At 42.0% G+C, this 25,630-nt stretch overlaps 1 protein-coding gene across 5 annotated transcripts in view; it reads right to left on the minus strand.

Annotated features, from left to right (window-relative positions):
* Positions 1-25,630, minus strand: part of COL4A4 (collagen type IV alpha 4 chain) — a 111,248-nt gene that overhangs the window by 36,493 nt on the left and 49,125 nt on the right. For all 5 annotated transcript variants that reach the window (XM_044241727.1, XM_044241726.1, XM_044241728.1 and 2 more), the window contains exons 22-34: positions 21,518-21,590; positions 20,412-20,518; positions 18,620-18,803; positions 17,151-17,219; positions 16,107-16,214; positions 15,402-15,620; positions 13,434-13,595; positions 12,219-12,389; positions 11,498-11,641; positions 9,085-9,192; positions 8,002-8,183; positions 7,071-7,134; positions 2,941-3,015 (exon numbers count right to left, since the gene is read on the minus strand). In XM_044241727.1, coding sequence (XP_044097662.1) covers positions 2,941-3,015; positions 7,071-7,134; positions 8,002-8,183; positions 9,085-9,192; positions 11,498-11,641; positions 12,219-12,389; positions 13,434-13,595; positions 15,402-15,620; positions 16,107-16,214; positions 17,151-17,219; positions 18,620-18,803; positions 20,412-20,518; positions 21,518-21,590 — 1,666 coding nt within the window. The remainder of the gene's footprint in view (positions 1-2,940; positions 3,016-7,070; positions 7,135-8,001; positions 8,184-9,084; positions 9,193-11,497; positions 11,642-12,218; positions 12,390-13,433; positions 13,596-15,401; positions 15,621-16,106; positions 16,215-17,150; positions 17,220-18,619; positions 18,804-20,411; positions 20,519-21,517; positions 21,591-25,630) is intronic.

The following is a 25,630-nucleotide window of genomic DNA, read 5'->3' on the forward strand; positions in this document are numbered from 1 at the left end:
AGTTATGTTATTTATCCTGTAAACATTACTGCAGTTAAGGTGAGGCAGTGTTACTCTAATCTCCAAATGGAAACGCTGTGGCTTGCCTCCCCTGTCATACTTGTGTTAAGAACTAAACTTCTGAGTTCATCTGTGCTGTATTTTCTCATTGAATTAAAAGGGGTTCAGGGCGGGGGGGTGTTGGGGAGACAGGTAGAAAACTAAACCCAGGACACTCATTTAAAATCCCCTAATAGGTAGCAGTTCTATGCTTTCTCTTGGGCTCATTCAAATTCAATCAATGCAGCTTTTCCCACTCAATGGAATTTGCATATTTAGGTAGACTCTGTGCTGGTGAATAACATATGACATAATTTAGTAATTTTATTTTATTTTTTTAAAGATTTTATTTATTTATTTGACAGACAGAAATCACAGGTAGGCAGAGAGGCAAGCAGAGGAGGAAGCAGGGTCCCTGCTGAGCAGAGAGCCCGATGCAGGGCTCGATCCCAGGACCCTGGGATCATGACCTGAGCCAAAGGCAGAGGCTTTAACCCACTGAGCCACCCAGGCACCCCTAATTTAGAAATTTTAAACTAAAATATAGCATATATTTTATGCTATATTTCTCATATGCTATATTCCTCATATAGCATATGAGAAAAGGAACAGTTTAAATGGTGATAACTGCAGGACACCAGTGAAATTATGCTAACATAAATTTCCTTGAAAAAGTTAGCCCAAGTGTAAAATAACTCAGATTTATAATTTTTCACTTAAAATACTAGGTAATATTAAAGGCTTCCATTTTGGACTAGTTTCAGCTTATAAAATCTTACTATCTTAATGGTTTACATAAAAATACCAGTAAAAATGGAACTTTCGGTTTACCACCTGCTTTTAAGGAATCTTATTTGATCCTCAGAACAATTCTATAATTATGCATGGGGCCAGTTTACAAGTGAGGAAACTGAGCTCAAAGGTGACAAGCCACGTGCCCAGGACCACATGGGCAGTAATAAGGAAGACTGACTTTGAACCCTGGTTTCCCTTCTCAAGGCTTCTTTCCTACTCTGATACTTAATATGAACCCTTCATAATGTTAACCTCAAAACTATTTCCCCCTCCAAATGTACACTTAAGCTGAACATTTTGATTAAAATACTATATTATTTAAGCCTATTTGACCATGTCAGGGGTAAAAGACCAACATGGAAGAAGAGTGGAGAAGTTCTTGCCATTGTAGCAAGCTTGTTTTTCTGTTAAACTTCTATTTTAGCAATCTTATGGTATAAAAACAAAAAAGTATTTTTTTAAAGATTTTATTTACTTACTTGACAGAGAGAGGTACAGTGAGAGAGAGAACACAAGCAGGGGGAATGGAAGAGGGGAAAGCAGGCTCCCCACCGAGCAGGGAGCCCAATGTGGGGCTCCATCCCAGGACCCTGGGATCATGACATGAGCTGAAGGCAGATGCTTAACCACTGAGCCAGCCAGGTACTCCTTAAATTCCTGATGATACTTCTGCTCTGACACTTTTTCTGTTGTATATAATGAAACATGACTTCTGACAAAGAGAATTTTAAGATAATGCCCGAAACAAAGGGCATGTGGGTGGCTCAGCCAGCTGGGCGGCTGACTTTTGATTTCAGCTCAGGTCATGATCTCAGGGTCCTGGGATCCAGCCCCGAGTCGGGCTCTGTGCCCAGTGGGCATTCTGCTTGAGATTCTCTCTCTCTCCCTCTCCCTCTGCCCATCTTCCCACTCACCCTCTCTATCTCTCTCAAATAAATAAATAAAATGCACAAACCTATTAATGTGAGATATTTTAACTGACAAGGGACAGATCTAAACCTATCCACTACCAACTGAATAAGATTGTGCATACTTCTTTAACCTATCATTTGTGGATGGCATTTGTTCTTTTCATGCAATGAATGTCCCTGTGCATGTATCTTTATCCATTTGTCTGGTAACTGACTTAAGATAAATTCTTATAAGTAAAATTACTAAGTTAAAAGGCATGTATATTTCATCAATGGTGGGTCATGCACTGTAGCCAGCCACTGTTTTGAGGGGAAGGTAAGAGATCACAAGTACATGGCTATCCATTCTGAGGGATTGCATGTCAGCTATCACTGATACACAAAGTACCCTTTTGAACAGTTTATATTCATTGTTGGTGATGAAGTTTTACTTTTTTTTTCTTTTGGTTTGGGTTTTAGTAAATTAGATATTTAATAACTGAGATACTGTATGATAGCTCAACAATGGCATTCCTCACAGGCATTCACATGGGATTTTCTGAGTAGGAAAGAAAGGGCTACAGTAACAACCTGAAGCGATGGTCAGTGTGAGTGGTTACTGCTAATGTATCATTTATAATTCTAGTGATTGTGAAATAGTCCAGCTTTATTTGCTTGCAATAATCATTTTTGACCATGTCAAAATCTGGGCATGTCAAGGAGAGTGGATTGTTATGTCAACATCATAGGTCATGGGAGCCATGGTGGAAAAAGTCTGAGAATCCCTGGTTTTATAATCCTGATGTCCTTCTAGACCAAGGATGTGGTGGCGGTGTTTATAATCCTTCTGACATGTATCTTAGTGTGTAAAGGGGGAAGAAAATATTGATATAATTATTGCCCACTAAGAGTATAAAGTAATTGTTCTATTTCTCAAACCAAATTTATTGTTTTTTTTAAAGATATTTTTATTTATTTATTTGACAGACAGAGATCACAAGTAGGCAGAGAGGCAGGCAATGAGAGAGGAGGAAGCAGGCTCCCTGCTGAGCAGAGAGCGCCATACCCAGTGTGGAGCCCAACATGGGGCCGGAATTCATGACCCTGAGATCGAGACCTGAGCCAAGACCAAGACCCAGACACTCAACTGATTAGCCACCAAGTTGCCCCTATTCTCTTTTGTTTCAATAAGAAAAACACGTAGCTATAGCTCTACCTGGACATCCAAGGCCACCTGGTTCACCCTTTGGACCAGGGAAGCCAAACTGACTTGCAGGGTCTCCTTTGTCTCCTGTAAGTGATAAAACGCACATAACATTATTTAAGAGAATTTAATTTTAGTTCATACACGTGACTTAATAACTGTCATATTTGTCTTTAGAGTTTATCTTCAAATATTCCAGAAGAGTTTTTGAAAAAATGTTTTTTTCTATATAAAAACAATGGAAACATAGATGCAAGATGTGATTTAAGCACACACGTACACACACGCACATGCACACACGCATTTTTTTAGTTCATAACAACCATAAGAAACTATAGATCTTAATAAGTTTGAATTCTTTTTTTAAATAATTTTTTCAATTTTTTTATAAACATATAATGTATTATTAGCTGCAGGGGTACAGGTCTGTGAATCGCCAGGTTTACACACTTCCCAACACTCACCATAGCACATACCCTCCCCAATGTCCATAACCCCCTCTCCCCCTGCAACCCTCAGTTTGTTTTGTGAGATTAAGAGTCTCTAATGGTTTGTCTCCCTCCTGATCCCATCTTGTTTCATTTATTCTTTTCCTACCCCCCAAACCCCCAGGCTGCATCTCCACTTCCTCATATCAGGGAGATCATATGATAGTTGTCTTTCTCCGATTGACAATAAGTTTGAATTCTTAAATTCTCAAAAATAGTTTCAAATTTAGGTATCTATGTTAAGAAATTACTTAGCACTGACCGATGATATTCTTAGATGGTATTTTAGAAACAAAAAGCAGAAACTGTCCTGTTTTAGTTACTATAATCGCATTTCAAGCTCTGTGAAGGGAAGCTCACTCAGTGTCCTTGTAAAAAGAAAATTACAAAGGCATACTTTATTGATGACTTCACAAGAGAGCACACATCCCAAGGCTACTGTAGGCAACGGCTCCCACTGTACCACAGAACTGTCCCACACGGCTGCTGCATTCTTCTGGACACAGGACTTATGGCTAGGAGTCAGTTACAAATGGAGATCTTAAAATTGTGTGGTAGGAATGGGCAAGACAACAGGTGGGGTTATAAGAGAGAATAAGAGTCAATTAAGTGTGATTTATAATACCCTCCTACCCATACCCTTGTCAAAGGAGTCCCACCCACATTTGTGGAAGTTTCTTTTCCATCTGACGCTACTCATCACTGTGACTGATTCTTTGAGGGGTAGAAGTCTTGTCCTTCTCGGGTCAGCAAGTCTTTCCTTGAGACGTTGGAATAAAAAAGCAAGAATGTGAGGTTGTTGGTTATTGAGACAGCAATCAAAAAGACCATCATGATGTCGTTATCATGATGCTCTGATGCAGAACATGCTTGCGATCCAAACATATCCAGAAAGATCCAGAAAGGATACTGAATAAGAGAGTGATGAAGCCAGCTGGCAGGCAAGTAAAAACCAGGCCATAAAGAAAAACGGAATAGTCTCAAGAGAGAAACCAGGGATTGTTGGGGATGGGTTTCCTTCGCCTTATGGTGGGCTTCAGGAGGCAGCTTTTACCCCATGGACCACGAGTGCATTTCAGTTCCTTGCAAACATGGCCAGATACAAGTATGAAGAGCCTAAGAAGAAGTAGGTTTATCCTCTGAGAGAGGCAAAGGGACCATAATAAATGCATAGGGAAGTAGAAGAGGACTGAGTTTTTTTTTTTTTTTTTAAGATTTTATCTATTTATCTGACAAAGAGAGAGTGAGAGAGGGAAGACAAGCCAGGGGAGTGGGAGAGGGAGAAGCAGGCTTCCTGCTGAGCAGGGAGCCCGATGTGGGGCTCAATCCCAGATCCCTGGAATCATGACCTGAAGGCAGAGGCTTTAACCCACTGAGCCCCCAGGTGCCCCGAGGACTGAGTTTTAAACCATGATGCTATACAGTGTCTACTCAAATAGGAGAACTTCCCTATTTGTAACTATTTCTGAGGAAGAAATCTAGATTGTTACTTCTGAATAAATAAGTGTGCACAGTTCATTTTTTCTTATAGCAACTATCATATTACTTATGGAGTGTCTCTCAAAATGCAAAACATGTTTCATGGGTGGTAAGGAAGTAGATTTTTAGGTGGTTCATTAATTAACATTTCATGATATTTCTTTAAAGATTTTATTTTTAAGTAATCTCTACACCCAATGTGGGGCTTAAACTTTTAACTGTGAGATCAAGAGCCACACGCTCTTCTGACTGAGCCAACCAGGTTCTTTTACTCTTTTATATTTTAAAGTTATTCATTTTCATCTGTATTAAAGTAAAATATAACTGTTCATCAAACCTGTAAATTCACAGTGAGGTTAAAGCTAAGGTTAAAACAGTGAAACAAGTCGATTTAAAGAAAAATACTAACCCAATGGTATACAACAGTAACAATATTGAAGATTTTATATAAATATCACAATTTAAGATGTCCTGATTTTTGTTTGCTTGTTTGTCGGAATAAAGAGTTAATGAAACCTCTCTTTCTTTAAGAATATTTTTACCCACAGGTAACTTTGTGTTTCTGTTTCCCAAAAATCCGATTAAGGTAGAATATCAGCTGTGTTATGAGGCAACATTGTTTTTGGCACAAGGTAAACCAAGACCTATGAAGCCAAATCTAACCTATAGCTTTTTGCAAATAAATTTTTAATGAAACACAGCCATACCTCTTGTTTTCATTTTGTCTCGCTGCTTTCATGCACAACTTGCTGACTCTTGGCTTATGTTAAAAATAACCCAACTGTACATTACATGTGGCCCAGAATTCTTAAGTGACATATTAACACCTGATGGGAAGTCATGGCTCTGGCCTTCTCCATGTCCTGTAACTTGTCATGGGACCCTAAAAGCCAAATCCATAAAGTCCTTAGAAGAGATATTGGCTCCTAGGGCAGAAGGCTTCCAAGCCAAGGTAGATACTGCCCACCAATGTGGATCTGGTGGGAGCTGCAGTCACTACAAAGACTGCTGAGGGACCCCCCTGCTCCCCAATGGGGAGAAAGGCCTGTGTGCTCTGCAAGCATGCTGTTTTCTAGCTGGTACCCTTGATTCTGAATGACAAATGTGGATGACTTGGGTCTTGAGTGTTTGAGAATTTAGCAGAATCTAAAATGAACCCCTTCATTAGTATCCAAAATATATCAAGAACTTCTAAAACTCAATGCCTCTCAAAATGAGTAATCCAATTTAAAAATGGCCAGAAGACATGAACAGACCTTTTTTTCAAAGAAGACACCCAGACGGCCAACTGACACATGAAAAGATGCTCAACATTACTTATCATCAGGGAAATGCAAATCAAAACTACAGTGAGATATCACCTCACACCTGTCAGAATGACTAAAATCAGCAACACAAGAAACAACAGGTGTCGGCAAGGACGTGGAGAAAGTGGAACCCTCTTGCCCTGTTGGTGGGAATGCAAAGTGGTGAAGTCACTCTGGAGAGCAGAAGGGAGGTTCCTCATAAAGTTAAAAGTAGAACTACTCTGTGATCCAGCAATCCCACGACTAGGTCTTTGCCCAAAGAATACAAGGGATACGGGCACCCTAATGTTTACAGAAGCATTATCTACAATAACCAAATTATGGAAATAGTCCAAGATCATTTGCTGAATGGATACAGAAGATGTTACACACACACACACACTCTCACACTCACACACACACACAGACCCTGCTTTAAATATGTGTGTGTGTGTGTATATATATATACATATATATAGATATATATATACACACACATATGTGTGTGTGTGTGTGTGTGTGTGTGTGTGTGTAATATATATATGAAAGCAGACACTTACCTATAGAGAACAAATTGCTGGTTATCCCAAGGAAGGTGCGTGGAGGGATGGGTGAAACAGGTGATGGGGATGAAGGAGGGCAGTTGTCATGTCATCATGATGATGTCTGGAAATGTTAAATCCCTACACAGTACTCTTGAAGCTAATATTACACTCCATGTTAACTAACTGGAATTTAAACGAAAACTTAGAAAAAATAAAAAGAAGACCTTGGATGTTGCAGTTTGTTGGATATATTCTACTTTTTATGCCAAATGTGTGTGCTCACAATGTTACAAACACCCAGGACTATGAACTTGGCAGATGGCTACTATGTTTCCAAAGCATACCTTTAGGTCCTCTCATTCCATCAATTCCCGAACGTCCTGGGGACCCTGGAGAACCCGGCTCACCCTGACAGTTTAACAAAACAAAAAAGAGTTTAATTTGGTTTCAAATACAAATGATATGTTGATAACATGACCCAGTTATAATATTCCATAACCAGTTTCCATATATTTGCAGTGGTAAAGGAAATCAGAAGCGGATTGCAGGTGTACTAACACATGTGTCCAGCTTTAAAAGTGGCTAAAACTCCAGAATTAGAGGTGTCAACAGCATCTGATTCTCTAATTTGATTACAAAAGAGTAAATATATCACATAATTTGAATATTAAGATTTGAATGAGCAAATTAATGCCAAATAAAATCTTGTTAGAAGACTTTTCTTTTTTTTTTACCCAAAACTTGAAAAATCTATTTGATTCCAAAAGATGGGTAGCAAATTATATCCATCTTCTATAAGCTGTGATGTAGGCCATGACACATATTGTATCTCTTGGCTTCTCAGGGGGGTGTTTTACTCATGCTTACGAAGACCAAATGTATTTACAGCAAAATCTGAGATGTCTGCAATCAGATAGGAGGGCTTCAACACCGGAATTTGGGTTATTTTTCAGAGAACTCTACTCGGATAAACCAGCAGTCATGAGGGAAGTTCCTATAGAGCTGGTGGAGGCTGCTATAGAAAGTTCCTATAGGCTGGTGGAGGGGGAAGTAGGTGGAGTGAGGGACTTTAGTCATCTGTCATGGGAAAATAAGCATGAGCACTGTTCAGAAATTATAGTCACATCATGGCTTCCCAGAAGCCTTCATTCTTCACTTATACTCTAAAAGCCAGTCAAAGGGCAATGATGTACACTGGCAAATTAGGACTCCTTATGGGCACCCAGGAGCAAAAGGTTTGTATTATTTCTTTCCTCCCCAACCACACCCACTTACCTGGTCACCTGGAAATCCTGGAAAACCAATAATCCCTCTTGGACCAGGTGAGCCTGGGGGGCCCGGGGGACCTGGAAGCCCTGGCTGCCCGGTTCTACCAGGTTCCCCTCTGTGAAATCCAGGTGGTCCGTGTCTTCCGGGCTCTCCTCTCCTCCCCTGCATCCCAGGATCGCCTTTATCACCTGGAGGGGTTGCAAGTGGGACAAACATCTTCTAGGAAATCCCGGGTGGGACAGTAGTTAGGATGAGGGTTTGGGTCCCATATTTAGGAGAAGAAGCCCAAGGTTTTAGGGAGACCTAGTTCCTTCCCTAAGCCCCATTGTGATGGTTTTGGGCTTCACTGACCTCACTGGGAAAGAAGCACCCATGAACTGACTCAGGGAGGAATGAAGCGACTCCAAGGGAGGAATGAGCCTGCACGGTCATCTGCTTGGTCACACACTCATCTTACAAATGAAGAAGAGCTGACCCAGCGCAGTTAAAGAACATCTGCCCCCAACAACTAGTTAAGGAGAGAGTCAAGACAAGAGCCCCAGCCTCCTGCAGACTGAACCTGAACTTGACGGGAAGACAGAGAATACAAATGTGGTGGTAAAGTCCTTGCCATATGATGTTTCTGGGGAGCAGGAGCATGGGCATCAAGGTACTTGTTAGAAAGGCAGAGTTGGGGCCTGCCCCAGCCCTGCTGATCCAGAATCTGAATTTTCACAAGAGCCCCAGCAGTTCATGGGCACACTGAAGTTGGAGAAGCATGGGTCAAAATGACCTGGGCAGTCAACACTGTGTTACTTGTTTTAATACCAGTCACCACAAATGGGGGCACTGGAAAGCTGGAACTGGTATTAGAAGTATAATCTTTGGACTGACACTTTAATTTGGAATATCCAAATCTAGACCCATGTATGAACTTTAATTAAGTTCTGGCATGGAAAAGCAAAAGAAAAATGCAGCATGAGGTTAATCTGTGTATATCTGTATCTAAAGAAAGTGACCTTCCTTTTCCCAAACAAATGCATGCTTGTTCGAATGATCTAGAGAGATCAACACATTGGATACAGTTAAAAAGAATGAGAATTTACTTACCTTCTTCTCCTGGGAATCCACCATCTCCTGGAGGTCCAGGTTCCCCTCTTTTCCCCTTTTGGGAAATGATAGCCATCTCTCCTTCATCTCCTGGGGGTCCTCTTGATCCTTTAGTTATTAAGTATGCAAGAGAAGAACAAACAGAAGCACCACACATGTGATTCTTCTGTTAAGACCCTTCAGGTCCAGTTTGCAAATCTACATTTCATTTCCTAAACCATATTTATGTTTAAAGCTTGCACATTGCCGATGGAGTTCCTAAAGGAAGGGTCATATCTTTTTGCATTCCCCTCCCAATGTGTCCAGCAACAGGGTCTGGACTATAGAGAATGATCAGTGAATGCTTGCTAAATTCAGCCAAATGGATCTCGGAGTGTTAGGTGAAAGCAAATAGGCTTGAAAGGTTCCAGATCTAAAATGTCTCTTCATCCTATAAAACGTGAGCGACCCATCTCAAATTTTCCAGTTCTCTGTCTTTCCTTTCCTAGCCACCCTCTATTATTTTCCTTACTAATTAAAAGATTACTTATTTCAACTGCTTCTCCACCTAGAGAATTCTGAAAGGTAGGAAGAATACACGGTATTTCTACCCAATTTTTGTAAACACTGTCCAGTTGAGAAGTGTGCTCAAATGGGCTCATACCAGTGTGGTGAGAACCAATCACTAACAAGTGGAGAATTTTGTTAGCCAGTTGTTAAAGAGCTCACAGCTTTAAACCAGCCACGGTGGGTATTTATACCATGGGAGCAAACACCAATCAGAGCATTTTTTTTTAAGTTTTCATTTAAATTCCAGTTAGTTAACATATTATGTACTATCAGTTTTTTATATCTGTTTTATTTTGGAAACCATAATAGCATAGCAAACATCACTTAATCTAAGGTAGCTAAGAGCGACTCTGATTCCTTGATTCTTTATTAAAAAAAAAAACAAACAAACAGATAGGCTAGTAAAACAAAAATAAGAGTAGAATCAATTCACCAAGAAGTAAAAGTAATTTAATAGGAGGTTATTTACCCAGGAGGGGTTATTTACCCAGAGTGCTCTAAGGACAAAACACTTATCTCTCAAATTGTCAAGCACTCGGGGCACCTGGGTGGCTCAGTGGGTTAAAAGCCTCTGCCTTCGGCTCAGGTCATGATCCCAGGGTCCTGGGATTGAGTCCCACATCGGGCTCTCTGCTCAGCGGGGAGCCTGCTTCCTCCTCTCTCTGCCTGCTTCTCTGCCTACTTGTGATCTCTGTCTGTCCAATGAATAAATAAACTATTAAAAAAAATTGTCAAGCACTCATTCTCTACACTGGAAATGAGATGTTACCTTCACTCACTGCGGCCTCCCAGCTAAGTGCTAGAAGTAAATATGTAACAGCGATGGACACAGAACATTTCACCAGTGGTCCTGAAATTTTTATTTTTTAATAGTAATGAAAACTGTTTTTTTAGGATTTTATTTATTTGAAAACTTTATTTTTTAAAAAGATGTATTTATTACTTATTTTAGAGAGAGAGAGAGCATGAGCAGGGGGGCAGGCAGAGGGAGAGGGAGAGAATCTCAAACAGGACCCCTCCCTCCTCCCGCTGAGCGTGGGGCCCAACATGGGGCTCAGTCTCACAACCCTGAGATCATGACCTGAGCCAAAATCAAGAGTTGGACGCTCAACCAACTGAGCCACCCAGGTGCCCCGAAAACTCTTTCTTTAAGTACAGGTGGGGAAGTATAGCTCATGGCTCGGATTAGAGTGGATTTACTCTAGTTAGAGGTCGGCAAATTACCACCTGAGAGCCAAATCCTCCTGTGGCCAGTTTACCTATAATCCGTGAGCTATGTTTTTCACTTTTACATTTAGGGGATAAAACTCAAAATGGGAACAATATTTTGTGACATGAGAGAATTAATTGAAATTCAAATTTCAGTGTCCATAAGGAAAATTCGATTGGAACACAAGTTATGTTAGCATGTTTCCGTGCTGTCTCTGGCTGATTTCATGCTATAAAAGCTGAGCTGAGTGCTTTCAACAGGGACCACAGGCCCTGTAATATTTATTATCTAGGCTTTTTACAAAAAGCAATATTTGAAAAAAGAAAGAAAAGAGAAAGATTGAAACAGAGTTTGGGGGGCTTTCCTCCTTCCTTCCTAACCAGTGAGAAGGTTCTTTTAAATCCAATAGCCATATATCAAAGAACTTGATATTTTTTTCTACTAATAGAGCAATTCATTTATCAGTTATATGCAACAAGACTGAGAGGTAGGGAAAATGAATTTGGTTTAAAATTCTAAAACACCAGAAACCCAAAAGGAAGAGGAATCCAAGCTGCAGGACAGTTCCACGTACTTTTCAAAGACCATCTATATAGGTTCTGATCAAATACCAAAACCAAGATGTAGCATCACCGTGCTGTCAAGTGCATTTACCTTTGGCACCTTTCACCCCCCGGTCTCCAGGGAAGCCGGGCTGACCGTCCTCTCCTGGGTCCCCCTTACTGCCAGCACGTCCGTCGGGGCCAGGCTTTCCTCTTTCCCCCGGAAAACCAGGGAAGCCAGGCAGCCCCTGGGATCCTGATGAAACGACAGCATGAGTTTATAGAAAGACATTTTAAAAGCTTGTACGCTTCCTAGATCTGTGGTCCTTGCCCCCTCCCATGGCCCTGTTTGTACTGAAGGTAAACAACGTCTACCAGGCTCACCTCGTGTAACCGCTGTGCTTGCGGACTCAGCTTTCCACCCCACAGGGCTGAAGTGGGAGCCTTTGTGTTTCTGAGTCCTGATCTCATCATGCTTGAAGAGGTCAGGAGCCAGGGATATGGGGCTGGAGGATGGGGACTCATCCAACGTGGAAGTACATTAGCCCTGACCCAACACCTGATCAGCTCTACCCAGTGTGTTGAGCAGAAGTATTTGTGGGTTCTGTGGGTTTAAAACCCCCCCAACATTTTCCCATTTACCTATACCAAAACATTGTGCCATGGGAAATAACAATATAGGGGATAAGATGAAGGGAGCGGTCACTAAGGGTAGGACAAAATCAGGCTGTTAGAACAATAAATTTAATAGATAATCATATGTAATAGTCTTCACCTGGCAGTGGATTTCAAGTTTATAAAACAGGGGTAAATAACGGAAAAGTGCTACCTACCCTTTGGGCCTGGAAGACCAGGCAGTCCATCATCCCCTGAGGGGCCTGGGATGCCTGGGGGTCCTAGGGGACCGTCTGCCCCTGGCCATCCCGGGACTCCAGGGAGGCCCTTCATTCCAGCTGGACCAGGAGGCCCCATGTCCCCTCGCTGTCCTTTCCAACCTGGGGCACCTGGGACAAACCACAAGGACAAAAATGTGTGAGACTGAGCACTGGCTTCACACATGGGCAGGAAAAAAAATTCACTGATAGCTTAAATTGTGTATCTGTGCCTATGAAACAATGTTTATCAGCTAAAACCACAGTGGCAACTCTCCATCAGTCTCCGAACCTATTTTCCTGGCTGCTATAAGAAGAAAGGCAGATTACTTGAATAAATATTTCCCAGTAGAGATACACAAATACTATAAAGAGCATTTTAAAAAATGGAAAACGGGAAGGGTGAAGAACAAAAATAGTATTTGTATTTACTCTTGAAACCAGTAGAAGAAAACCTTCCAGGTGTTCCCTTCAGCTCTGGCCAAGTGAACTTGGTCAGGCTGTTCACTGGAGAGGACTGCAGAAATCACAGCAACATCATCTGGTTTTTACTGGTGCTGGAAATAAGGCCATAGAGGCGGGGTTTGCCTCAACCCCATTTTGATCCATTTTCCTGCCATTTTTGAATAAATGCAAGAGGATATAAATAACAGGAGACAAACCAAATGGTGAAATGAAGATCACATTGGAAACAGCCCTCTAGTGCCTTGGGTTGAGACGTACTTCTTCTTGGGTTTCTCAAACCCCTACATGTCTTGCTGGGTGCCCCCAAAATACAAGGTCCTGGCCACTCTTTACCTGGGCTAGTTCTCAAGGTTGTGTTTGCCACCCACAGCCTTGGCAGGTGATACAGCACCTATCCCAGCATAGAGAGCAGGCTGTGCTGCCTGCGGCTATAAAGCAGCAGCTCCCCAGGCTCAGGTCTCCTCTCAGATCCTGCAACCTGCTGCGTGTGCAATGTAACATCCATCGAACCCCCTTCTGTGTCCCCATGAGACTAGGGTGACAAGGGAAGTGCATGCCCCTTGCCGTCCTATGAACAGTAAAGTCCTGTCTCTGCCCCAGGACTCTTGGTTCCACTGGTACGTAAAGGAGTAGCAGGTGAGTTTATTCCTCTGTAAGCAGAGTCAAGTCCCAGGCTCTTCAGGGGTGGGCATGGCACAGGCTCTCACTCACCTGGACGGCCTGGAGCCCCTCGGAGTCCCGGCTGCCCCGGTAACCCTGGGGCACCTCCTTTGCAGGAACGAGCAGGTAGACCTGGGATTCCTGGAAACCCAGCACTTCCCTCTCTGCCTCTGGGGCCTTTAAGACCTGGGAATCCCGGCCTGCCAGCTGCCCCTGAAAGGATACAAGGCATTCTTGACACTCATGGCATCAAACTAGGGAGTCAGCCGGCCATGGCAGGTGCACGCTTGCAATACCAGAAACGCAAGCCTTTCCATCCAGCTCAAGGCTCAAACGAGTAAAGCCTCTCGAAGGATTTTCTTATCCCATTCCAAATGAATGGGAAAACCACGCATTACTAGGAGAGTTACTTGATACGGTTACACAGACAATGAAGAAGTTGCTTGGGCAAATTAAATACCGCAAGGTTCTTCTTGATTTTAGTTAATCTCTCACATTGTGGCAGGCTTTACTCCAAATCTCCACAGTACTTACACACCCAGTCCACAGTTTATGGATGTGTTTTTTGTGAGCCATTTCATCAATTGAACTCTTAAATTTCTATTTATTGGAAAGGCAGTGTCATTTCCAGAAAACAACAACAACAACAACACAATTCCCCTATCATCCATCCCATGCCCTACCCTAAAAATCGATTATTTTCCTTGTTTTCATTATACTTCTATTCATGCATTTATATTTTTAAAGTAGTAATCACAGTATATCATTGTTGGATTATTTCACATTGCATATTAATCTGCAAATGTTTTCATTTTGTTATAATCTTTATAAATACAATTTTAGTTGAAAATAGCTGAATGGTATTTCGCTGAGTGTGCATGTGTGTATTACTTAGCTCTATTGTTCCCATTTGGTCATCTTTTGTGGATGATACAAGGGTATTTTCATAGTAATCTTTATCTTCTGCTGAACACTTTCCTTAGGTACATTGTCACAAGTGAGAGAGTAGGATTATTAAATCAAAATTATTTTCACTGACTCACAGAATGTATTCTCCTGTTACTTTCTGACTAATTGGGGTTTTGTATATGAACGTTTTGACTTACCAACTACAGAGTAAGTCCCTTGGTGCCAGAGAAGGGGACTTATTCCCCTGCCCTCCATTTGCCCTGTTGTATGATACTATTGTGGATACCTAGTAAATACTGGCTCGCCCACTGGTAGAAAAGAACCAGAAGAGTGTCTGTAACAAAGTCTGGTCTGGAGTCCACTCTTGGTCACCACAACCTAAGGGTCTGGACTGCTGGGACCCATGCAATTCTAATGTAATGAATCAAAATTCCTGAGACTAGGGCCCCAAAGATGATGATTTTAAGGACCGTGATCCAGGGTTACTGTTACTATTGAATACATTAAAGACTTCTACTGAGGGTCCGAAGAAATCCTTAGTGATTTTGGAAATAGATGGTATGGTCAGTGCCAGGACCATTTTCCCACCTTCCTTGCCCACTACCCCTGCTGGAATGAAAGCCCCTCCACCCTGTCACCTGTCCAAATAACACAGTGTGCCTGCCAGGCCCAGCCCACACCACACCCAGCTTCCCTAAACACCACTGCACACAGCTCTGCCCTCTGGGCTCCCCTTCTTCTTTTAGCCTGTCCTCCTTCAACCTAGCCTTGGCAGCAGGCAGGTGACCCAGTGGCTGTTCCTTGGGCGTTTACAGGGCTCACGTGTTCTCCTGAGTCTGAAACAGGCAGACGTCCAGCAGCTGCTGAATCAAACTGAATGGATGAGCCACAGTGAGCTGCCCCGAATTTGAAAACCACCCATAAAATGCAAAGGCGATGCTATGGATACAGGTTCCTTGAAATGTGACCGGTGCTCATTTATGATGAAGATGCTTAGGGGGAAATTCTGCATTCTAGATTTCGAAGGCTACATAGTCTAAATAGTCTTCGGTGACCTGTTCCAGAGCTGAGCCAGCTTTATGGACCACAGGGACAGCACAGCCCTCATACCTTCAAAGCCTGGATGTCCTGGATCACCTCTGTGACCTTTTGACCCTGGCACTCCTGAAAGACCTCTCTTTCCTGGAGCACCTGGTTGGCCATAGGCAGTTTCTCCCATGACTCCTTTCTGACCACTTGCTCCACGAGAACCAGGGAAGCCTGGGGGCCCAAGAAGGGAGGACCCCTTTTCACCTCCAAAACCCGGATCGCCCATGTCACCACGAAAACCTATCAAAAAAAAATTGTTTAAATTGTTGGATGTACAAATATAGAACTAATACAAATGGAAGACTACTACTTTGACAAAAATGTATTTTTTAAAAATACAGGAGCATTAACTAAATTAAGAGTAACTTAATCAGCAACGTTGCTTTGCCATCTTTGGCAGGAAAATACATTGTGATTTTGTATTTCCTAGAAGCCAATGGTGTTTCTCTCATTGTTTTCACTCACTGGCAGTCTGTCTGGACTGAGCAGTTTCTACTAAATAGTAGACCACTGAGAGCCTGGAACTCACGCTTCAGGTGGAAGGAGCCCCGAAAATTTACAAAGTTAGCAGAATCTGAAAGCTACTAAAACATAGCTAAGAGCTTAATGTTTCAAAAAAAAAAAAAAATTTCCCCCATTATGTAGGGATTCCTGAGCTGTCTGCTTACTATAGTCAATGAGTTTCAGAAGTACAGACACATTCTTAAATGAAAAATGCTTATTCACCAGGTGGACCCGGTATTTCTGATATTCCTGGCTTGCCACGCCGACCTTTTTGCCCATCGAAACACCTCAACCCCGGAGTGCCCTGAAGACCTGGAAATCCCTTTGGTCCTAAATAATAACAAAAAACACAGGCTCAATAAAATGCAAATCAAATGAGAATGAAAATCAGGTGATCTAAAAAGAATCTGTGCTGTCTTGTTCAGAGTATTTCTACTTCATATAATTAGATGTCGCCTCACCTGGTTTACATAATCATCTTAGGAATCATATGCTTCAAACAAGTATTTCAAAGAGAGTACTTTTGTTAATGTGTTTTCTCCAAAGCCATACTGTAAAGGATTCTCCCTAAAAGCCTTTGAGACATGTACCACCACTCCGATGAATCTTTTGGTGTCTTCCCATGCTGTCTCAACAGAAATATTCGAGCACAGCCCCTCCTTGTAGGAGGAAAGAGATGGCAGCATGTAGTCTACCAAGAAACCATCAGGGTACAGGCCAAAATCTACTTCCCTACACCTTACTATATTGCCCTCCAAGGAAGCATAGGCAAAAAGCACTTGCAAAAGGAATCGAGATTTTTTTTTTCAAACATTCTTTGATTTTTAACGGGAAGTTCTCTCAGCTAAAATAACTTTAAGGGAGGTACAACTGGCAACTTAAAATCTGTGTGTTCACATCCCTTGAGGTTGGCAAAGCAGAACAGGGTAAAACTTACCTGGGGCATAGGAAAAGAAAGAAGGTACAGTTTTAAAATACTCAAAGGGCAGATATTTCTACTGAAATGTGATCAAATCAAGGTAAATGTTGTTGCCTAGAGATTAAAAAAATAAAACAAAATACCCCACCTAGAGTATGCCCAAACCAGTAGACTTGAGCCCCAGTGTGTCTTACCACAGATGCTGTTTTCCCATAGTCTCTCAAAACCTGATGATTATTTTAAAACTATTCTCACTAGTCTCCAGATGGTTAACTATGGGTTCATCTGTCTCACCAGCTCCTTTACTCTGGGGAATGTGTAAAACAGCCATTTCTCATTGATCCTACCTGGAGGTCCATCAATTCCTGGGGGACCCGGCCTCCCAGGGTAGGTGATGTTACAAGAAATTGTATCGCCTGGAATGAAAAAACAAACAAAATGGCATTCACGCACCTGACAACCCCATGTAAAGTGAATCTCAATGATAACTCAATCAGGATAATTCTTCATAGAGTATATGTGGATTGCAAGGGAAAAGAAGACTCCCAAGTATCCTTAGAGCATCTGAACTACTGTTATTTTGAATTTCTGAAAGGTGGGTCCTGAAATCTGAGCTTCAACTGTCAGACAGTATGAATGTAAAGGGAATAAGGAAAATCCCAAGAAGTATCAGTTTTAATAACCCAAAAAAAGATATGTATTGACAGGCCCAATGACACCCAAGACGATGGAATCGGAAGACCTGAGAAATCATGATGTAGGAGCAACACTGAACAGTGAGCTCGGAGGCCTAGAGTGTGGTTCGGGTGTGGGAGGCCTGTGTCGATGAGCACCCCCGGCGAGATACTAACACCAGATGACATTTCCTGAGTGCCTGCCGTGGATCTGGGCCTTCACACGTATGGTCTCTTGGTTTTGTTAATGACTCTGCACTGTGGTCACTCCCACCCCCCATTTTCGCTGGTGAAGACAGGAAGACGCCAAAGCCTGTGCCTCCCGGTTCCCTCTCCCTTTGAAATGGAATGTTTCTCTTTTATAATGGAATGAATGCATGACAATGTGCCGCTCCATATGCTCTCAAATCAGAAATGTATCAACTGAATAAAAATAATGTTAGATTTTGAAGGGTCCAGAACCATAATCTTAAGCCTTATTGAGGACCAAATTATTGCCTATGTCATCAAAGCGAGAACCAATGATACCATCTCATTCTAACACTTCACAATTAATAATGTAGCCTGAGGCATATGTACATATTACAGAGGAAAAAAATCTTAAATAAACCTTTCTCCAGACTTTTCAAAAGTCTTCAGTTCTAATACTGCAAGTCACTTTACTGTTTTAAATTCAGATAACTGTCAAATATATTTGAAATCCATTCTTTTCTTTTTCCTTCCTAGAATGCTTACACATGGGTTTTCCAGGACAATGATGCATTTTTAAAATGAAACACTAGTGTTTTTTTATTAATATACCCTGCACTGTCTCAAAAGAGAGTAAACAAATAGATATTTTGAATATGTATGTAAATTTAATACCAATTGTATGAGCTGGTACTGAGAAATGAATGAAAGGCAATTTTGGTATATCAGACAAATGCAGCAACAAAGACATTTTAGTACTTTAAGAATTTGTTTTAATTATTGATTGTGCTGTAATGCTTTTGTTAGACAACATTCAAAGTTTGAACAGCAGCTAGAAGAAATATTATGTAGTGGTTCTAGCCATAGCTATAATGACTTTTCCTAGAAGAGAAGATCACTTTAGCTTCCACTATTTCCCTTGCCATTCTGTAACACATAACATTCAAAATTACCTTTCTGACCCTTCAAGCCTTCGAGACCCCTCTCACCGGGGCGGCCTGGAGCTCCTGGTGGCCCTCTCTCTCCTGGTGGGCCGGGAAATCCCAGACCTGGTTGTCCTCTAGGTCCTGCTCTGCCCGGGGGACCTGGGGGTCCAGGAAACCCTTTATCACCTGGGAGTGCGTCTTCATGATCCCCCTGGGAATGTTTGCATCATGAGTCAGTTAGCAACTTTACTAGTCCATGAGTTCAAAGCAGTCATTGTCATAAGCTACAGACACACATAGAAAAACCTCATAATTCCAGGAGACTCAATAGCAATTGTAATTTTAAATGATTAACTCAGATTCTTGTCCAGAGATAACATAAATATGTACAAACACTTATATGCTATGGGGGGGAATTAAGCCTCAACTACAGAAAGCCATGTGTGTGTTATGTGTTAAATATGTTTGAGAAATTATATGTGGGAACAACTCTCTGATATCAAAACAAGAAGATAGAGAAACATGTAGTTAGAGGGAGGTCAAAGGCTTATAAACTGAACAAGTAAGTTCTTATGTATTTGAAATGGTGGTCCTATATTCTGAGGAGAAGGCACAGGGATAGACTCCACCGTCCTTCACATCTGCACACAAAGGACTGACACTTTCTGCTCCTGCTTAAGAATTTGGCCTTTGGTTAACTGCCTAGTCTTGTTCCTCTGGCAACTTCATAAAAACAGGATGTCCAGTATATCACAAGGCAGCGTTGCTTATGGTAAAATCAATCCCCAGCTGCCAAATTTGCATCTGGTCTGGAAAACTAGAAAGATCTTTGTGGAACCCTTGTTCGGGCTTCCTTGAGTGACGGTTCCTGGAACCGGCACGTTCCCCATGGGGTCCCCGACAATGTGCTCCTATGGAGAAGGAGCCTCTGCAGCCATGGCCAATGGAATGAACAGTTTCCAGAACTTTCACCTACAAGGAAGGCCCGATGTTCTCAATGCCAGGCAGCATGTCTGGTGGAAATAGCACATGCGTTGACAAAAGACAGACTCGGATTTTCACTCCTGTTTAGCTCACTTGATAGGTAGATGACCTGGAATAACATACCCTGAGCCTCCGTTTCCGATGGTAAAATCTGAAAACAAATTCTCTTCAGAAGATTGATGATACGCATGAAACACCTAGCTCGGCTCCTGTGACATCACCCCAACATGTTTTAAGTTCCTAAGCCCTGGATCATGTCTCAGAGACTTTTCTTATGGCCTCTGTTACCTCCACATGGTTTCCACCCAAAACGTGCTTGAAAAATGCAGAAATATTTGTCAATGGGATTTCCCTTCAGCCAATATGTCAAAATTCAGGGGATTTGCACTAGTTGACCCTCTCTTGCTTGCCACTTCCCCTCATGTGCCTCTTCACTTGGGGACAGAACCAAAGGTCATTATCAAGACCTATGTTCTATCCTCCACCGTCCAGAGTTTACTGAACAGGCCTGCAGTGGCTGGGGGCTTTGTAGATGCGAGGGCCCCGGAAACAGATGCACACCATGAGAACGATGCAGAAACCAAAGACAGGACAGGAAGTCTTCCCATGACTAAACCGCCACTCGGGATTTCAGACCATCTGCTCTTTAGACCATCTGATTCAGACCACACCTTTGACAAAAATCAACTTTTTGTGGCAGTCACAGAAGGCAACTCTGATTTACAGCACATTGACACTTGACTACATTATAGGTTTAAATTGAGAAGGGGGAAACAGACGTTTCGTGACCATATAAGAAAATGAAATTCAATAGCCAAAGAAGAATTATACATACCGGAGGGCCCGGATCCCCCCTTTGTCCAGGAAGTCCATCCCCACCATGTTGTCCCTGCTGTCCTGGAAATCCTGGGAGCCCATCAGGACCTCTTTCTCCTTTCTGCCCTGGGAACAAAGGCAAAAAGGCATTCAGACCCTTCTCAGCAGTAGGTGAAGTAGAAGGAAACACAGGACAAGCATAAAAATAATGACCTTGCCTCTGTTCGGGCTGGTAGAGACTCGGAGTATCTCAGTTGACTGACGAAAGTCACATAAGGACAACCATGCAAAAGGGAGAGAGGAGAGTGACAGTTGCCAAACCCGCTGACCTTACTTGGAAAGCGCTCTTTTCTTCATTCTGCCAGGGAGGCTGTGTGTGGAGGCACCAACCACAAGGGCATGTGCCCCTGCTTTCACAGCACTGAACGTGGTGCCCCATCCCCTGGCAAGGGTGAATGGGGGAGCAGTCCATGGTGGTGTGCTGCCCCTAGGCTAGCTCAGTTTTTCCTAATTTTTTTTTTTTTTTTTAATAAACTGGAGCTGAGAAGGTAGGGCTCTACTTCTCTTTGTGAGAATCTGGAGATTCTGGCCAGAAAGGCAGTAGACCCACAGCCTAGGAAACTAGTCTTGGGAAGAAATGCAGCTAGTTCAATGAAATATGCAGGATGTAGGAAGACTCTCCTGGATCCAGCCATCCCAGTGCAAGCTCTACCTCCAATCCTTCAAATTTTGTTTAGGTGAGTCAAAAAATTACTTTTGTCTCTAAAATGATTTCAAGCTGGGTATCTGTCATGAGCCAAACAGCCTTGGTTAATGCAGGATGCTATAACGCACTGGATAAAAAGTAGGCAAGTCAAAGGTGGTCTTTTGTCAAACCCAGCATCACAATAATGAGAGCTCAAATATGTTTTTTTTTTTTTTAATGTTTTCAAATAAGGGATAGGGGATTTGGGGTTCAACATGATCACAAGAAATGTGAGGGGCAAGGAATATTTTTTAAACAATCTCAACGGCCCTGTATCTTGTTATAGAATTGATCTGTGGTCAGAAGAGAAATGAATGCAAGAGGATGGCTCCCATTCCATTCATAAAATGGCAGGGAGCTATGTGACTGACTAGGCTCACCTTTCACTCTTGATACAACCGCGTCGCCCTTTTCTCCTTTGCTGCCAGGTGGTCCTGAAACACCATGTTTTCCCTTGGTGAAAAATAAGAGGAACAAATCATTTTAATTTTGATGGGTCAAAAGATAGTCACGTATATCTAATCTCTCTCTTGTTTCTTTCTAAATAAACTGTTGTAGATTCTGGTTCGGTGCTCTCAGTGTCATTCTCTTTCTTGCCTTGCAAGGTGGGTCCTACCTCACAAAACTGAGGCTCTTGACCCGCATTTAAAAACTTGTGGAATCTGGATAAGTTCTGTACCAGATTCAACAGAAATGTGTATCAATATCCATGTCCTGGTTTGGGCACTCTACTAAGGTTATGTATGCTATCACGGGGAAGCCGGACGAAGGGTCTATAGGAACTTTCTTTCTCTGCATGATGTTGCAAACTTCTTGAGTCATAAAACAAAACTTATCTCAAAATAAAAATTCATAACAAAATTTTTTAACTATCTTGGGCATTTTAATGTAGATTGACGAGGAAGGGGGTGGGTAGGTTAACCATAAGAGCTGCCACTAAAGTTGAAGGCAGAGGCTTAGGGACAAGTGTGTGATATTGAGAGAAATTGATAAGGAAGAGGGGGGAAAACAAGAACCTTCATTATAGCTGATATATTTCCTCCATATAGCAAGTAAACAACTAATTTTGGCCAATGCGCTCATCACCTTTTGACCTCAACATTGCTCTGAAACTCGACTATTGGGTCATGGTTTTGTAAGTGTTATGTTATCATTGAACATTAATCTGTGTCAAAAATCTGGAGACCTACCACCAGTATAAAATTGGCCAAGCACCATAGTAAATACAGCTGCAGGAACACTATACAGAGCTTAAGGTTACTTATCCTGTGATCTTGAAAATCAAGAAACATAGACAAGAATTTAGAAGGAGGTGAAAATGACTGAGCAAACCCATCTTCTCTCACACAGATGCCTTTTCTTATTCTCATACAATCTAACAACATGTTCATGCAGGCTTAATTACCTTCTCAACTGGCACTTTATAAGCAGTTGGCTACTAAGAGAAGAAGGTGCCAATAGAGATGAGCATAAAGGCAGTATTAAGCAGTAAGAAAGAAGAAGCAGCCAAAACTATATGCAACAGGCTTAAAGACACAAATGGCAAAAATGTGGGAGCCATTTAATGTAGAGAAAATACATGTCCCCAAACCCATTCGAAACCCCTAGGATCATCACTGTAATACTACTTCCTGTGTAACAATGTTTATCAGACATGAGAAAAGTGGGTGGAACAAATTTCTGACTAGAAATGGTTAGATTACTATTATTTTTTCTGCCTATGGAGGCGGTAATATATTTTCACATTTTTTTTGTTTTTGTTTTTTTTTCCAATTTATTTATTTTCAGAAAAACATTATTCACTATTTTTTTCACCACACCCAAAAAAAAAAAAAAAGAAATGGTTAGATTAGACAGGAAAGGAACTTTAGAAATTATAAAGTGCTAATATGAGTTGAATGTTGCTTACTTACTTTTCCTGTATATGCTAAGTTTTAAGTAACAAATGGACAGGGCCAAAGTATATAAGGCACAGTACTCAGTCCACATTATAACAATAACGTCCTTCTGATGGATAAACTATCAACGCATAAAACCATTCATTGAGCATGTGAACCAGCTCCTCTACAGAAGGACAATGCCAATGGAATGCTTAATAAATAAGACATTGGTCCCCTTGGAGTGTGAGCAGTTTCTTAGTCAACATATTGGAGACTTAGAATGTACTATCAATTACTCTAATGCTCTGCAGATATAGAGTTTTAAGCACTAGATCCAGATCACAGACTTAGTTGAGCTAGGAAAAAAAAAAAAAAAAGATAGCCCGCACTCATTCTGGATTTCACTAAAGAGCTATTTACCAAGAATCTAAAATGCCAGGCATTACTTGGAGTATCAAGGACACAACAGTTAACAGCAGACTGTCTTGCCTTCATGGTGCTTAGATCTTAGTGAAACAAATGTTGAATTTAAGAGATTTTCGGGCCAAAGTTTCCCAGAAGCTTTGGGATCAAGAGCTACTTGTCACTGTTCTAAGATCTGAGATCACTAAATCCATGTGTTAATACAACCACAAAATCTCAGCAGCAACAAAAGAATCGCTCTCTGCCAGGCATGTACTGGTTGCTTAAAACACGGTCTAGATTAGGGACTTCAGCCACAGAGTCCTGGAGGGACTGTGCCTACCACGGGAAGCAGACAGATGGACCAAGTGGGGACCTGAGCACCCTACCCTGGCCCCACAGGCATGGCCATCTCTCAGCTCCTGGCAACTGTAGGAATGCACTGACCCTGTGTTAACAAACTTCCAGTTTCTCAAGGGCAGCCATAAGTCTTATTAATAATATAAAAACAAACACCATGAAGACAAACCCAACATGCCAGGAGGTCAGATTTGGCACATGTCAGTTGTGACCTTTGGTTTGCTCTGCAGCTCATTGGGGCAGTGACCCTCTTTGTTCCCTGGTGTGTATACCTTAGAGTCCTCTTGAAGGACTTGAATACACTTGAATCCTTAACAATAAACCTGTAAGACAGGTGTCATTATATCCATTTTATAAATGAGGCCCTAAAGCTCAGTAAGACTACAGAGCTCACCAATGTCATAGTTGGGATGTGGAGGTGGGTCCTTGTATGCCTAAGCCCCTGTGCTTTGCACTATAGCATCTTGGTGGGAAACCCCCATCCTCAGACTGCGGTGATAAACACAAGCTTTGGTCTAACCACAGAAAAAATTGCAAAGAACCTAAACCTACTTTTCTTTTTTCTACTCTACTACCCATCCGTGGCTGCTGAGGCCAGGGACAGCGGCTGAGAGAGAACAGGTCTGGAGAGGTGAGAGTAACCATGATTACCTGTGGCTTCCCTGGATTCTTTCCTTCTGTCCATTCTTCTCCCTCCACCACTTTTCCTTTCATAATGCCCCACGCTACGGACCTAGCACCTAACAACGACCATCCTGTGATGAATTTAAAACAGAGAACTCTTATGGATGGAGTCAGTCACAGAAAAATGACGTCAGAAATAGAAGCTGTCCAAAGAGGCGAACTCTAGACCAACTGAATTACAGAGCTCAGTCAGGGCAATGCTGGATGAACTAGCCATTCACACTCAAGGATGTTAGCCCTGAGGAGCAACTCCAGAGGAAGCCACAAAAATATTTTAGAGCCAGTATAACCTTCATTAAGAAGATTAAGTACCAACGTAAAAAAAATGACTATGTGAAAATGTTGAATTTAAAAAGCCGGCCATGAAAGGCAGAGTACTTAACAGCTGTAGCCATGTCCATTCAACACACATGCATTACAGAATTAACTCTTGCTGAGTAGAATTTATCAGCGAGCTTTGCAAGGGTGTCAGGGGTGGTACAGGGACAGCCTAATTGTCACCTTCACTTAAGGCTCTCAGACTGGAGCCTTATTTTCATGGCGTTTCCTGGGGAAAATGGAAAAGAGCACGTTGGGCCTGGTGGTTAGGCCCCCAGGTCATCCCAGCATGAAGGCTCTTCAATAAAGACAGGACAGGTGGGCTGTGTCTAACCTCTAGAGGAGTGCCTTATGGGGCAGTGACTTTGTTCTGAAAAGCCAAGTAGCTGAAAGTTTGTTCCTCCAGTCAAGTCACTTGTATTGGTCAGCGGATGTGAACCATTTCAAAATAGATCCGTCTACTCTGTGACTCGAACTATCATGTAAACCCTGACAAAGCCAATGTCTGTGTCTCGAGCTTGGACCTCTCTTGTGAATCCCTTACTTGAATATCATCTTAATACCTACTTAACACCTTTCCTCGTCTAACAGGCACCTCAAATTTAGACGTTGCCAATAATGCTTCTTCCCTTCCCCGTTCCACATCTATGCCTCACACTGTCCTCCCCATTTGGGCCTCAGCCTTTACTTTTCTTCTAATATCCCATGTCCAGCCTACCAGTCAATCTATTAGCAGTCCTCAAAACATCTTGAGAATCTGATGACTTCTCGTCATACTCAGCACCAACATATTAATCCACCACATTTTACCAAAGTACTGTAATCATCACCCGGATTTTCTGCCTACTT

The sequence above is a fragment of the Neovison vison genome, chromosome 3 (assembly GCF_020171115.1).
Source record: "Neovison vison isolate M4711 chromosome 3, ASM_NN_V1, whole genome shotgun sequence".
NCBI classification, from domain to species: domain Eukaryota; kingdom Metazoa; phylum Chordata; class Mammalia; order Carnivora; family Mustelidae; genus Neogale; species Neogale vison.